Here is a 14,356-nt window from a genome sequence, read left to right as displayed (position 1 = left end):
TTGACCATTGAAGGGGGGGGGGGGGGGGAACACATATAGAATCTTAAAAATTTCTTTATGAGTACACTGCCTGACGACTGGGAGTAGGCTATGTAAGGTGTCAAACCGAGGGACTTAAGCAGAAATAAACAATACAGAGCAGTTTGTCGTAATAAATCAATTAAATTCCTTTATTTTACTCTGATATCAATTGATTTAATAACTTAAGAACAAGTCGAGTAATCTATAAAAAAAAATTATCAATATTGTCAATAAATACCATGAATAAGTTAAGTGCGATACGTCCATTTTTGTTTAATCTCCCCAAAGGCACATACAAATTTAATTTCCCCTTAAAGGGAAGGTAGGCTGCACGCTTGGTATTCACTCAAAGCTTATATTAACTTCAAAACATACTTGGTAACGAGCATTGGAGAGCTGTTGATAGTATAAAACAGTGTGAGAAACGGCTCCCTCTGAAGTAACATAGCTTTTGAGAAAGAGGTTATTTCTCAAACTCGTCCAGCAAGGATGTTTTTCTCTCATCATTTTCTCGCAACTTCGATGATCAATTTAGCACAAATTTTCACAGGGTTGTTATTTTATGCTTATGTTGGGATACACCAAGTGAGAAGACTGGTGTTTGACAATTACCAAACGTGTACCTTCCCTTTAACTCGCACCGGCTCACCTCCTTGCTAACCCGTGAAATTATGCTCGACGTATATTAAGCTGACTTTAAGCTAACGGTAAGCAGAGCCATGAAGTTAGGCCCTGGGCCCAGTTTAATAATGAAGCTCTTAAGAAGAAAAAACTGCTGCACAAATTTCTTTTATAATCAAAACAATAGTTGGGCACCAGTCACAGCAATGTTAAATGTTATTTTGGTTGGTAAGCTTTTTCTGTGCAAATCTTCTCTTTGTTTAGCAAGTTTTTGTGCCTACAAGTTTTATGAAATTGGGCCCCGATTCCAAAGAAACCTCAACCTCAACGACTACAGAACGTAAAGTAAACAACTCAGTTATCATAAAAAAGAGTGCTCATTTTAAGTAATTCATTTAAAGATTAACATAAGAACCATGCACTACAATAAGAACACATGCAACCAGACGCTTGGCTCCAAATCGATAAAACAGACTATAACAGTAAGAATGCATTTTCCCAAAATCTTCAAAATTAAGAATTCCTTTTCCAATACAAATTGGCAAATATGCCTGTATTATGTTGATTATTCTTACGTGACTGAATGCTGTCATGAAATTTGGTGCATTATGTTAAGTACACAAAACTTCGGTGGTAATAGACCGTAAAAGTCTGGCACGTGTTCGAACCAAACATCGCACTTCAGCGGGTTAAAACGTTCGAAGACAGGTGAGACTTGCACAAGTCTACTCATATACTCTTTTTAATCTTTGCTGAAACAACATTGATAAGGCTAAAGCAGACGTTTCCTCTAAACAAAAGATTTGGATGTAGTCTGTAAATAATAATATTAAACTGTCAACTAAAGAAACTCTGACTTCATGTCTTCAGTTTGAGCGCTCAGCTTGTAAATACGTCATGCAAACAGCTGTTGGTTCAAAATGTCTGTTGATTACAAATTTCAGGTTTTAGAAGGAAGAAAACAAAAATCAACATTTCGGCAAACTTTGGCAATGTCAATGAGTCTTTATAACTGGCAAACCTGAATTGGAACGCCTTTGACACTAAACAATATCGGTTCACTTCAAACGGATTCCTGTAGTTGGCAAGGGTATATTGTAGTAGGCCTACAATGGGTAAATATGCTGTTAAGAACGATTAATATGTTTTTTTGCAGAGTTCGATTACTATTTCTGTTGAGCAAGTATAAACTGCGACAAGAAGAAAATGGTTAAACAACTCACGGAGAAGTAGGTCCTGGATAATTACATTGCATATAAAGTGAATATAACAAGTTATAAAGATAATTGTTTCTAAATGCTAAATGAACTTCTTTACTTTCTGTGATGTAATAAGAGGCACATAATCTACCGTCCCGCGGCTACATATTGCGGCTCCTTCTTTTCCCACATTCGTATCAATACTAGTCTTGGCTCAAGACGTCAGTGATCGATAGTGGATAGTTTACTACGCTCAGTTATGATAAACCATGTATTAACCAACTTGACTGACGACTGTACCAGTCAAGTTGGTTAAATCATATCGTAAGAGGGCGCCCTGTAGCGATTTACATCTGAGCGTAGTGCACTACGTCTTGGGCCAAGACTGTATCAATACACTGGAACCAGATATCATTTTGTTATAATTCTGTACACTTTTATAAACGTTGATAAGATGATTTTTACAACTGTCATTAATAAACATACCAAATTCGTGCATAGTTGTATACTTAAGAATACGATTAATAATAGATAATATTATGGAATATTAATATATAAATGTTTTTACTTTATACTTTTCATAGAAGTATTTACCATTGAAAATGAGTTTTCAATTTTAATTTGTTTCATCTCCATAGATAACCAGACCATTGTCTTCACTCTTCGATGACACCCGATAAAATCTATAATTTTTTTTTATTTTGTTGAAATATTAACAATTACTTAGAGATGTATAAAGACACAAGCAATGACGCTGGTATAGCAATTATTAAAGCATGATGCATGATCTTAAAGACAGTGGACGCTACTGGTAATTGTCAAAGACTAGTCTTCACAGTTGGTGTATCTCAACATATGCATAAAATAACAAACCTGTGAAAATTTGAGCTCAATCGGTCGTCGAAGTTGCGAGATATTAATGAAAGAAAAACACACCCTTGTCGCCCATGGTTACACGAAGTTGTGTGCTTTCGGATGCTTTATTTCAAGACCTCAAATTCTAAATCTGAGGTCTCGAAATCAAATTCGTGGAAAATTACTTCTCTCTCGAAAACTATGTAACTTCAGAGGGAGCCGTTTCTCACAATGTTTTATATTATTAACCTCTCCCCATTACTCTTCACCAAGTAAGATTTTATGCTAGTAATTATTTTGAGTAATTACCAATAGTGTCCACTGCCTTTAATGCTAACAGTCGCTGTTTGAGCAATCTAGCACTGTCCACTTAAATGCTTGCAACCGATTTATGAAAGAGTCGGTTTATTCCGATCCTCTAGTTTCAATAAAAGAAAGAAAAAATAAAAAATTACAAAAAATCAGGAAAACACAATAATCTTAATTATAAAACTGCTTATGGTTGACTTAATTTTGTGCGCATTAGGTACGATTGCCTAAATCGAAATGCAGAGTGAGCTTTCAGATTAATTACCTTTATATCGGTCATAAAACAAATCATGCATTTCAGTTCATAGGTCTGGATGGATATTTACTATGATTTAATATATAAACTAATTTCAACATTTTCATTGTTACATTTGATCGATTTTTTAATGTTCCATCGAACATTTTCCCCTCATTAACAGTTAGACAAATAAATAGGAAAGATGTAACATTGGTTCATTAAGTTTGTCCACCATCTTTAAGAGACATTGCACAATAGCTATGGTATTAGCTCACTTGCATATGCACGTGGTCCCAAAGTACGTGGGACTGGTCCCAAAATGTTCGAAAATGCGCGAGACTAAAAGTGCAAGCCCCTGAAATGTAACCTTTAATTTGGCGAACTATTGTTGTTTAACTCATCACTCAGCATCCGTTTAGTTTGTTCGTCATACAATTTAAATCGTGTTTTCAGGAATGGCGCCAACATAACCTGTTTTATACGAGCTCCCGAAAGTTTGAGGTCACAGTGATTCAGTTAAAGGTTCAAAGTCATAAAAGAGTCGGTTTGCTTTCACTTGTAGAGCCCGTTCTAACATTATGAAAATGATTTTAGAACAATTATTTGTACAGAAGAAAAACCCCAAAAGACTGTAAAAGACACATAAGATTTATCGTTAACTAATTGGCTTGCAATGATAGGTTTATGTTTACTGCATGTGCAATATCAATTCTCGATATCGAGAATTACGGATTTATGTTAAACACATGTCATGACACGGAGAAACGTGCGGAAACAAGGGTGGGTTTTCCCGTTATTTTCTCCCGACTCCGATGACCAGTTGAGTCTAAATTTTCACAGGTTTGTTATTTTATATATAAGTTGTGATACACGAAGTGTGGGCCTTGGACAATACTGTTTACCGAAAGGGTCCACTGGCTTTAAACAGCGCATTTCTATGGTTGTGCACATGGATGTGTATCAGAAGAAATGTGGGCAAACCCATATCAGACGTTTTCTCCTCACGTAGGGCTGCCCTAACCCAAGTTTCTAGTCCACCCATATTGAAGCAAACTTGCAAGCAATTCTTGTATTAAAAGCAGATGATGGCCCAGCAGTTTTTCATTGCAAACTAACACACAAACTGCCTTGACCTGTTGGGAAATAGTGTTTTGGTCACCCAAATTTCCTGGGGGAAAAAACAATGATTTGCTAGAAGTGAAATGTCTTTATATGCAAGTTTGCCAGTGCAACTGCTATAGGGAAGGTCCGGTCACCATACAATCTCACGTCCAAAAGTACCAAACTTTCCTTACCATCCGGATTGTGCCCATTACTTGTAACATTTGATTCTCTGGTGACTTTGGAAATCAAGAAAGTCTTGTTAAAAATTTTAATTGTTAATTGTGCATATTAAGGTAATATTTCTTATATGTGGATTATCAAACGTTTTATAAACATCTGACAATCACTCCAATAAACATCTTCAATGTATATAAATCTTATGAATGTACAAGGAGAAGGACAAGTATAAAAGGCACTGACAATACGAAGTTAAACCATGCTTAAAATGTTCACGTCGTAAGTTATTTTTTACCAACAACAGAAACAAAAACCTCTTGCAGAAATTATGTTTTGAAACAAAGATTGTATTTTTTTAAATGATATAGATAATTAAATGAGTCTATAGGTTCTGCTAATTTTTCCGAAACTTTGCCACACAGTTTCCCCGACGAGTAAGAACTATTTCCTGCAGTAACTCACGATAAAATGTAATTTTACTATGCACTGTTTTAAACAGTTCTTTAACACAAAATTAGGCAACATTATTTTGTTACGGGCTGCAACACGCAGCGACGTCATTCCCGCCACTATGGCGTGCTTTCAAATGCTTGACCCAAGATTGACGGGTGGAGGTGGTCTGTTGGCATACTTGACACGAGAGGGCGTCCCAGTCAGTTCCTCTGACATCTTACGGAAGTTTCTGTACACAATACAGTTTATTACTCCTGCTACAAGGCATAGGCCGAATGCAAGCCAGGCGACAATAAATGACCAACCATGATGCCACCCACCCCCGGATGACTCGTTATTGTTATTTTTGGATGTATGAATACTCAGCATCATAGAGTGTCCAACCAACATGAACATTCCTGTCAAAAAAAAAATATATATATGAATTAAATTTAAATTTAAAAACCAAAACTTTCAACAACAGCAACAACAACAATGACAACAACAGCGATAGCGACAACAACAACGGCATCGACAAAACAACAAAAACAGCGACAGCGACAACTCAACCGACAACGACAACAACGGCGACAGCGACAACGACAACGGCATCAACAACTATGCCAATGACAGCGACAACGTCAACGACGACAACAACAACAACAACAGCAACAACAACAACAAAAACAACAACGGTAGAGGCAGAAAGAGGAATAAAACAACAGTATTAACAATGGAAGCATCAGCAACCACATCATCGTTAACTGCAACATCAGAAGAAGAAGAAGAAGAACATGAGCAGCATCAGCAGCAACAGGAGCAGCAGCAACAACAACAACATCAGCAGCCGCGGCAACACCAATAGCCACATCACCGTCAACAGTAACACCAACAACAGCAACGGCAAAATCAACATCAACGAAAACTATTCCAGTGCAAATATTGACGACGAAGTTGTTCTACCATTGAGCAGTACTGCTCTTAAATAATGAGAAGTTACCCACCTGAAAAGAACATTGTAAATGCAGCAACGAGTACTGCTAGAGGTTGCTGCTTGAAGATAGCTATACCAGCAACGCAACATCCCGCTAGAGTTGCAGCAACTCCAATCAGCTCAAACGCCAGCATCGACTGGAAATATACTAGAGAAAATACAGATAAAGACACACAAAACAAATTAATCACAAATTAATAACATTATGGTATTGACTTGTGTCGCAGAACAGATTGATGGCAAGTGTTACACTTCACATTCGATGTTCACAATGTTCGCTGCCCGAAACACTCAGGGTTTTGTTAATTGGTATGGGAACATTTGTTTGTGAGGACAACCTTTATCTTCAACATATTGTGCAATCCCCTCTTTCACATGTTCCTTTTAGGTTCATGATTTTAATTAGTAATATTTTACTTGATATGTGGGAATTAACGATGGATTTAAATATTGATAGTAAAAATGATGTGTGAAAGTTTAGCTACACGTATTACCTGAACGTCAATGTGAGAGTAGGACATAATTATTTTTCGCGGACGTCATGTGAAAAATTGCCTAGCTTATCAAACTTACCATTGTCAATGTTAATATCCCTGTGCGCGAGCTAGAATTGGCAAACAGTGATGACGTCATCAACGAACATGTAGCTAAACCTTTTTACAAACACTGCAAAAACTGGGCTGTTAAAATTGACACCATATGTATTGTGAAACATATACTGAAAAAGAGTCAAAATTTACATCATTAGTGACAAAATAACACTTTGCCAACACAATTACATTGGTGTTATTTCAACACCCTGTGGTGTTAATTTGGATTCCAACTTTAGTTGTCTATATTAATGTGACTATACCCACGGTGTCAATTGTAACACATCGGTTCTTGCAGTGTATAATTGTATATGCCGAGTCTTCATTTTTTTATTTTTTTTTATGGTGGTCCTATTTGTTCCCAAAGGACTTTTCCTGGCCCATATGGACCTATTGAACTGTAAGCTCATAGTTCAACAAACATATCTGCCGATCACACCTGCGTGTGGTGCGAATTAAACATTAACAATGCTGTGTAAGAATGCTTGGAAACAATGATTTGATGAAAGAACAATAAATTAGCATAAAATGCAGCAAAAGGGTGCATGATTGTAGGTTGAAGTATGAAGAGTGAACAAGAGAGACAATTAGTTTCTCCAAAGAAATTAGAAAAAATTCCGAGACATAATTCATGTATTCTTTGGTGTTCTAGATTGTCGTGAAGTAACAATGCCAAATGGTATTCACAGACAGCTATTAGATGTGTTTAAGGCACTGGACTCTGTAGGTGATAACTCCAAATAATTTTTAGCATAAAAAAAACAATTGTTAACGAGTAACGGAGAGCTGTTTATAGTGTAACAAACATTGTGAGAAACGGCTCTCTCATAGTTTTTTAAGTAAGAGGTATTTTCTCACTCAAATAATAAAATACTTCAGGCCTGAAACCTTTTGTCTGTAGGCACAGAAACTTGTGCAACAAATGGTGTTTTTCTTGTATTATTCTCTTGCAACTTCGATGACCAATTTAGTCCAAATTTTCCGAGGTTAGTTATTCTATGCATAGTTTGGGATACACCAAGTGAGAATAGTGGTCTTTGGTAATTGCCAAAATGTGTCCGTGCCGGTAAGAATTGGATACAAACAAATTGTCCCTCTCTGTGCTAAGATTTACCAAAGAAACCCGTGCACAATTTTACTTCACATATACACCACTTTGATACCAACTTACCAACTTAACGATTTAAATCTGAAAAATTATTGCCGACTTCATCCAGGGATACGGGAGCCCCCAAAATACACACATAAGTTAAAAATGCCCGCTCTCATTACGTTTAAAACTTAAATGTTTGTGGACGTTTCTTTAAATGCGGCCGTTGTTTCAATTAACGTCAATTCAACTCCGAACGGCTGTTTGCCGGGTTATTTACAGAAGAGATTCAAACAAATAATTGGCGATAAGAATGAAGGAAGATTTTAAATGACTGCTTGTTGTAAAATTAGCTAATTATGTCACCCTAGATGGTAACAAGCATACAACTACCTGTAGGTCAACAATGTCACTGTGGTCACATAAATTAAAAAACTGTTTGCGATGATATCAGCTGCTGCTTATTTGTTTGTTTGCTTTATACAGCAGTACTACAAAAAGCAAGACCAGAGAGAGAGAAAAGAGGCAACAATAAAGCTAAGCAAAGAATATTAAGCTGCTTAGAAAATTGCTTAGAATGTAAGCATGGACACCCAAGCATGATATGGCAACACTGCAAATCAGCAAAGCTGAGGTAAAAAATGGCCTGATTTGAAAGTAGTTCTACATAGCACAAACCAAGTTATTTTCGATACCTCAAATCTAACCCCTAACAAACTATCATCAAAATGTTTTAAATGCCGAGTTTTTTTTATCAATGGTCATCTTCCTACTTTCTGCTTTTATATTTCTTCTTCTAATACACATCTCGCACTTAAAAACCATTGCATTTGGGAGACCTTTTTATGGCCATGTGATTGGCAACTGTCTATTAAAAAAAACAAGTAATACAACTTTCAATTTCGCTATTTCCTGATTTGCAAACTTATACATTGTGTCTACTTATATTCCAATGAGTTCGCGCTTGGGATTTTGAAATTGCTAATTGCCTCAAATTCAATTCTATATATATGTCAGGTCTGTGTGCCCTCCACTCTTATCTCCAGGAATAGACTATTCTGAATAATAATAGTAATAACAAAATACAGTATAGGCCTACTAATCAGTTTCTTGACTTGTAGCTCTTTATCTGCCCCAGCGGGCATCAAGCGCTCATTATTTTTACAATATCAAGAGCTATTTTTGAATAATGAGACCCGTGGGACGTCTTCACTTTTAAAAAGATTCTGTTGTTCAATTCTTTAGATTGTAAAAACATAAACGAGGAAGGGAAATAACCAATTCAGTTTTGTGATGCACTCATTTTTCAATCGATAGAGTCCTCATGTCAGTAGGGGAAAATTACAAATCTCTAACCGCACATTAAAATGGTATAATTTGACTTTAACTTGCCATTATGTTCGATAACCTTCTAGTGCAAAAAAATTGTCAACATTCAAAACATTTGATGTCATTATTTTGGGGAAAATTGGTCTATATTAAGACATCGTGACGTCATTGGACGTCACAACAACAAGGGATGAATCAAAAACATCCCCGTACAAAATTGTAGAGCCCGAACTTTACTCACATGTCATCAAACTATGATGGTAATTTATTTTTATTTATTTATTTATTTTAAATCATTAGCATACACAGTGATTACAAGTTGGACAGGGGCTGTCAAGGTTTCACTAGAGTATAAAAACTGTCGTTGTCGGTTTTAAGGACCTCTCTTGTGTACATTTTACCTTGTATATAAATATTGCTGTGCATATTTTTTTTACTCCATGCAAGAAACATATTTTTATACCTGATATTCTTAATTGATATTGTTATCTGTCTGTGTATTGTTATACAATTTTTTAGTGTTTTTAATTTTGTCTGTACTGTTAACTCAAGGCCAGTTTTAATTTCCCCAGTGTGGGATAATAAAGTTCTTATCTTATCTTATCTTATCTTATCTTATCTTATCTTATCTTATCTTATCTTATCTTATCTTATCTTATCTTATCTAGAAATGTGTAAAACCAGACCCCTGCCAAATATAAAAACACTTTTAACGCGAGGCTTGTAATTTCCCCCACTGACGTGAGGACTCTATTGAGAACATCACAAAAAAGAAAGTTATGATTTCTGCAGATGACATCGACGCACATGCTATTCATAGTCGTTTGACAATTGTTCTTCCCGTTACCAAAAACGCATTTATAATTGTAGGCTACTGCATTCTTCTTCTTGTTTTTTACAATATTTTTTCCAACCAGATTGTTCAATGATTTATCAGTATGTGTGAGCGTGTTTTTTTGTTTTTTTCAGTTTGAGTGCACCCCCCCCCCCGCTTCGCTTTCGAAACCATTCCGGGAATGATAACTAAGGTTGCAAACAATGGTATCACAAAGAAGAGTTCTCACGTGGTCGACAAGTTTGTGTGTGTTAGTTTTTTGTTTGTTAGTCCTTTTTTCTCATTAAAAACATTGTTATTTTGGGATGGGGTATGAAGGGAATGTTGTTAAAATCATTAGTGTATTTGTTTAAGGTTAATAAAATAATAACAAAATGTTAACAAAGATGGCAGGTTAATAAACAAATCAACAAAATATTGAATGGAATTAATCCAAATGGTTTACCAAAAGGAATGTTAATTTGCAGATAAAAAAATATTAATAAGGCCTAGGTCTAAAGCCAATAGTAGAACACAAAAATACGTCAAGGACTAAAAGTCTAAACATGAATACGGACAGACGGACGAAACACTTAAACCAATTTAATATTCAAGTTAAAAAATAAAACCTCTTCCAAAATTGTGTTTTGCTTCTTCTTTCTGATTAGTGTCATGGGTGTCACTTGTGCATCGAGTTTTAAATGTTGGCATTCCTTGCCAGTGCACATGTGCAATGAACACATAAAAATTGCGGAAAGATTAAGAAAAAAATACAAGAAAACTGCCACAGAATGAGTGTTAATTCATCATGTTATGAGAAATAGATTTGCGTGAGTGAATAAAAAGAAGTTGAAAAAAAAAAAAAAAAAGCAACAAAAACACTAACCTTCTGATGTCTCTATAACCTTTGTTAGAGTATACTCGGTTGGTTTTGTCCTGTTCGATATTGCCCCAACCAAAGGAGCTGTCGGCAGTCAATAAGTAATCAAGCAGTTTGGATATACGATTATTAATCTTTTAAAGACTCGCCTTTACTTCCTAATGAACTACGATCTTCACTGCCTTAAAAGGCAATAATTACACACGATCCCTTTGGTGATGCATGTGATGCTGCCATCAACGTCCAAACTTTGTCAGTCTTTGAACACATTTTTTTAAGCAGTCGTTAATAAGTAAAGATCACCACGTGCAATCACATTGTAGTTAAATGTGCAACTCCTCATTAACAGCGTTGGAAACTCCATATGTCTGTCTCATTTTCGTTAAATAATCTTGCACATTGATTTGTGTTATACGAACAGACCAAAGACACATGTTCCAAGCATTGTTAATAAAAACGTCGTACTAAAAACTTCCTTATGAAGTCTTCCTCCATTTTTCTATGCTCCATTGACGTTTAGTGAAAAGCTTAGCGATAACCTGCTGCTGTTTACTGATACAATCAGATTCCATTTCATTAATAAGTTACTTAAGTGCAATGTTTGAGTTTGTAGTGTGTGTGTTTCTTAAGATTCTAAGACTCATGTAGAAAGCTCTTAAGTGAATTTTGATTTGTCAGCCAATTGGGTTTACAACACAATGCAACCAACCATCATCGATTTGAAACACTAAACATGCATTATTTTCCTTCATGCATGACGTATGTGCTGCTTTCAAAACAAAATGGCGCTCGGAAAAATTAAATCGTGGTTGTCTAGTTTTGAGATCATCCTCATCCCCAAGGCTGTTGACCAACAAGGTTCCCTACCCTGGAACTCTGAAAGCGGCGTACCCATTAACGTTGTAGCGGGTGGGAGTCTTGGGCGGGGTCGTGAAAAGTGTAGTAATAAGGAAAGAGGTGATGGAGGGGGTACTTACACAACTCCTTGGCGTTTTTCATGGTGGATAGATTCATGATGATATTTAAACACTCCCAATCTGTAAACGAAATTTAATAAAAAAGTCAGAGAAAATATTCAATCGTTCCCAAACAGGTAAATAGGTGATCCTATACTGCTAGTTTATGAAGAGAGCAGAAAAACCAACAATACGTAAATACACAACATTTATATGTTTGCATCCCTTTGGTGTGTGGAAACTTCTGTTGGGCTTTATTTTGTTCGTTCCATACCCTGTTAAAACATCTTCTCAAATATTTGGAACACAAAGGTCCTCTTTATATGTGTTCCTCTTTATCTTTGACCAACAAAGTCTTGTATGGGAACCTACCCAAGCTCTCAGCAAAAATCAGACAGAGAAGGATGTGTTTTGCTGCCCACTGCATACATGAGCAAAGATGAACCAGTGTCAAATATTGTTCTGTTGACCCCTAAGAATGGGAGGAGGAAATCTGGTAGACCGGTGTCGCGTGCAATAATGTCCTCTATGCAATACTATCCGGAGGACATTATTGCATATGCAATAACGTCCGCCGGACGGTTTTGCATAATGCAATCGTGTCCGCCCGGACGCTGCTGCATAATGCAATTGTGTCCGGCCGGACACATTTGCATATGCAGTTGTGTCCGCCCCCGTGCAAAACCGCCCTCGCATTAAATTAAACGCCCTTGGTCGACGGAACACGTTCGCCGTTTTTGTACAAGCTAAGTGCATGTCATGAATTACATGGGAAATGTTCGGCTGTTGGGTATTCGCTGCAATCATAAACTACGTGAATATTCATGCTGCATATTATACTACGTAGGTTCAGTGCATGCACGCTCGCTTACGCGCGCACTTTACATGTACAGTCATGCACATGTCCATCGGACGGTTTTTGCATAGCCCCGGACACGATTGCATATGCAAAAATGTCCGGAGCAAACAGTATACATTAAATATAAATTGTCTATTTGTCTCAACGAGCAACGGGCCAGTACCACACAATTCCTATCTCGAGCTAAACCTACGTCCCAAGTTTTTCATTTGAAAAAAAAAAGAAAACAAGTCAAGATTCGTGTTCTAGTTTACACGGCACATCCATCTCTTTTTATTCTTGTTCATATCTTTCCGTTATCTTGCACAAAAAGCATGTATTATTTACACTACGGGAAAGGACTAGGGTGCCTCTAATGGCTTTACGCGTTGCCATCAGTTCCCTCTATTACAATGCATTTATATATGGAAACTTAGATGGAAACCGGCATATTATAACACACTCGGCTAGGCCTGTACACGACCCCATGGCAAGGGAGCGTGGCTAATGTGCGGGAGTATCTCCCGCTCGATTGAGTGCGTGTATGTCCGTTACCATGCCAACCGGGGTTATATTTTCATGGTAACAAATACATATAATAATGTGCTGTTACTTGCATTGTATCTAAAAGGAGAAAAATAATATGTCGAATTGTTTAGTAGAGCTATACAGACTTTCGGGTAAAACAACCTATGTAATAAAAATACAACCGCGTAGTACCCAAACTTTCTTAAAGCAATCGCACAACATCGGTCAACAGTATTGTCTAAGTAAAGGCACACACTTAAAATAACAAACCTGTGAAAATTTAGGCCCATCGGTCATCGGAGTCGGGAGAAAATAACGGGAAAACCCAGCCTTGTTTCCGCACGTTTCGCCGTGTCATGACATGTGTTTAAATTAAAATTTAATCCATTATTCTCGATATCGAGGATTGATAATTGTGTTAATGTTTTCTTAAAATTATAAAGCATTTCATGGAATAATATTTACAGGGAAGTCTTCCATCATTACCTTCTGTATATCTGTAAATCTGTGAACTTTTAATTTTTGTTCTGTTCAGAAAGTGTCCAATGGCTTTAAATAGATATAGAAACAAAAGAACTGTCAGGTAAGATTGTATCTGTTTACCTTCCAAATCTAGTCCTGGTATCGTTAAAAACTTGTTAAAAATAGTTCTGCCCCTCAATGCTATTTTTGCGTTTTTTTCCACCGAAAACAAATTCTGAGTTTACCCATATTTGAATAAGCACACTGGCAGACCACGATCCATATTTCTTGATTTAAAACAGAAGGTAAGGAGCAAAATTTACTGGTAGCGGTGAACACAATTCATGGACGACTTCATAATCGAAAAAATGTTGCTAATAACACAACCGTTTACAAAGTAATTAAGATTTAAAGGCACTGGATACCTTTGGTAATTGTCAAAGAACAGTCTTCTCACTTGGTGTATACAAACATAATATATGCATAAAATAAATATAAAACCTTTGAAAATTTGAACTCAATTTGGTCGTCGAAGTTACGAGAGAACAATGAAAGAAGAAACACCCTTGTCGCACAATTTGTGTGCTTTCAGATGCCTGAATCCGAGACCTCAGCAGCTGAGGTCTCGGATTCAATTAAATATTTTGGTGAGAAATTACTTCTTTCTAAAAAACTACGTCACTTCAGAGGGAGCCGTTTCTCACAATGTTTTATACTATTAACAGCTCTCTTTTGTTCGTAACCAAGTCAGTTTTTAAGCCAACAATTATTTTGAGTAATTATTAATAGTGTCCGGTGCCTCTAAACGATGCCTTTATTATATGCACCACACACAACGTCATGCAATTTAATCCAGTCATGAACATTCAAAAATGTTTTCATTATAAAAAATAATATTAGCTTTTAGATACAACTAAGG

At 36.4% G+C, this 14,356-nt stretch overlaps 1 protein-coding gene across 2 annotated transcripts in view; it reads right to left on the bottom strand.

The window, feature by feature from the left end:
• Positions 1 to 200: 200 nt before the first annotated feature.
• The window catches only part of LOC139944571 (uncharacterized), a 39,323-nt gene continuing 25,167 nt past the window's right edge, over positions 201 to 14,356 (bottom strand). Inside the window, exons 2-5 of one of the 2 annotated variants that reach the window (XM_071941620.1) lie at positions 11,631 to 11,690; positions 10,660 to 10,737; positions 5,961 to 6,098; positions 201 to 5,375 (exon numbers count right to left, since the gene is read on the bottom strand). In XM_071941620.1, coding sequence (XP_071797721.1) covers positions 5,107 to 5,375; positions 5,961 to 6,098; positions 10,660 to 10,737; positions 11,631 to 11,690 — 545 coding nt within the window. In that variant the 3' untranslated portion in view covers positions 201 to 5,106. The remainder of the gene's footprint in view (positions 5,376 to 5,960; positions 6,099 to 10,659; positions 10,738 to 11,630; positions 11,691 to 14,356) is intronic. The other variant, XM_071941621.1, reaches the window with a different exon arrangement.

Source organism: Asterias amurensis, chromosome 11 (genome assembly GCF_032118995.1).
Source record: "Asterias amurensis chromosome 11, ASM3211899v1".
NCBI classification, from domain to species: Eukaryota; Metazoa; Echinodermata; class Asteroidea; order Forcipulatida; family Asteriidae; genus Asterias; species Asterias amurensis.
Note: the sequence above shows the minus strand (reverse complement) of the source record. Positions and strands in the feature narration are given on the sequence as shown.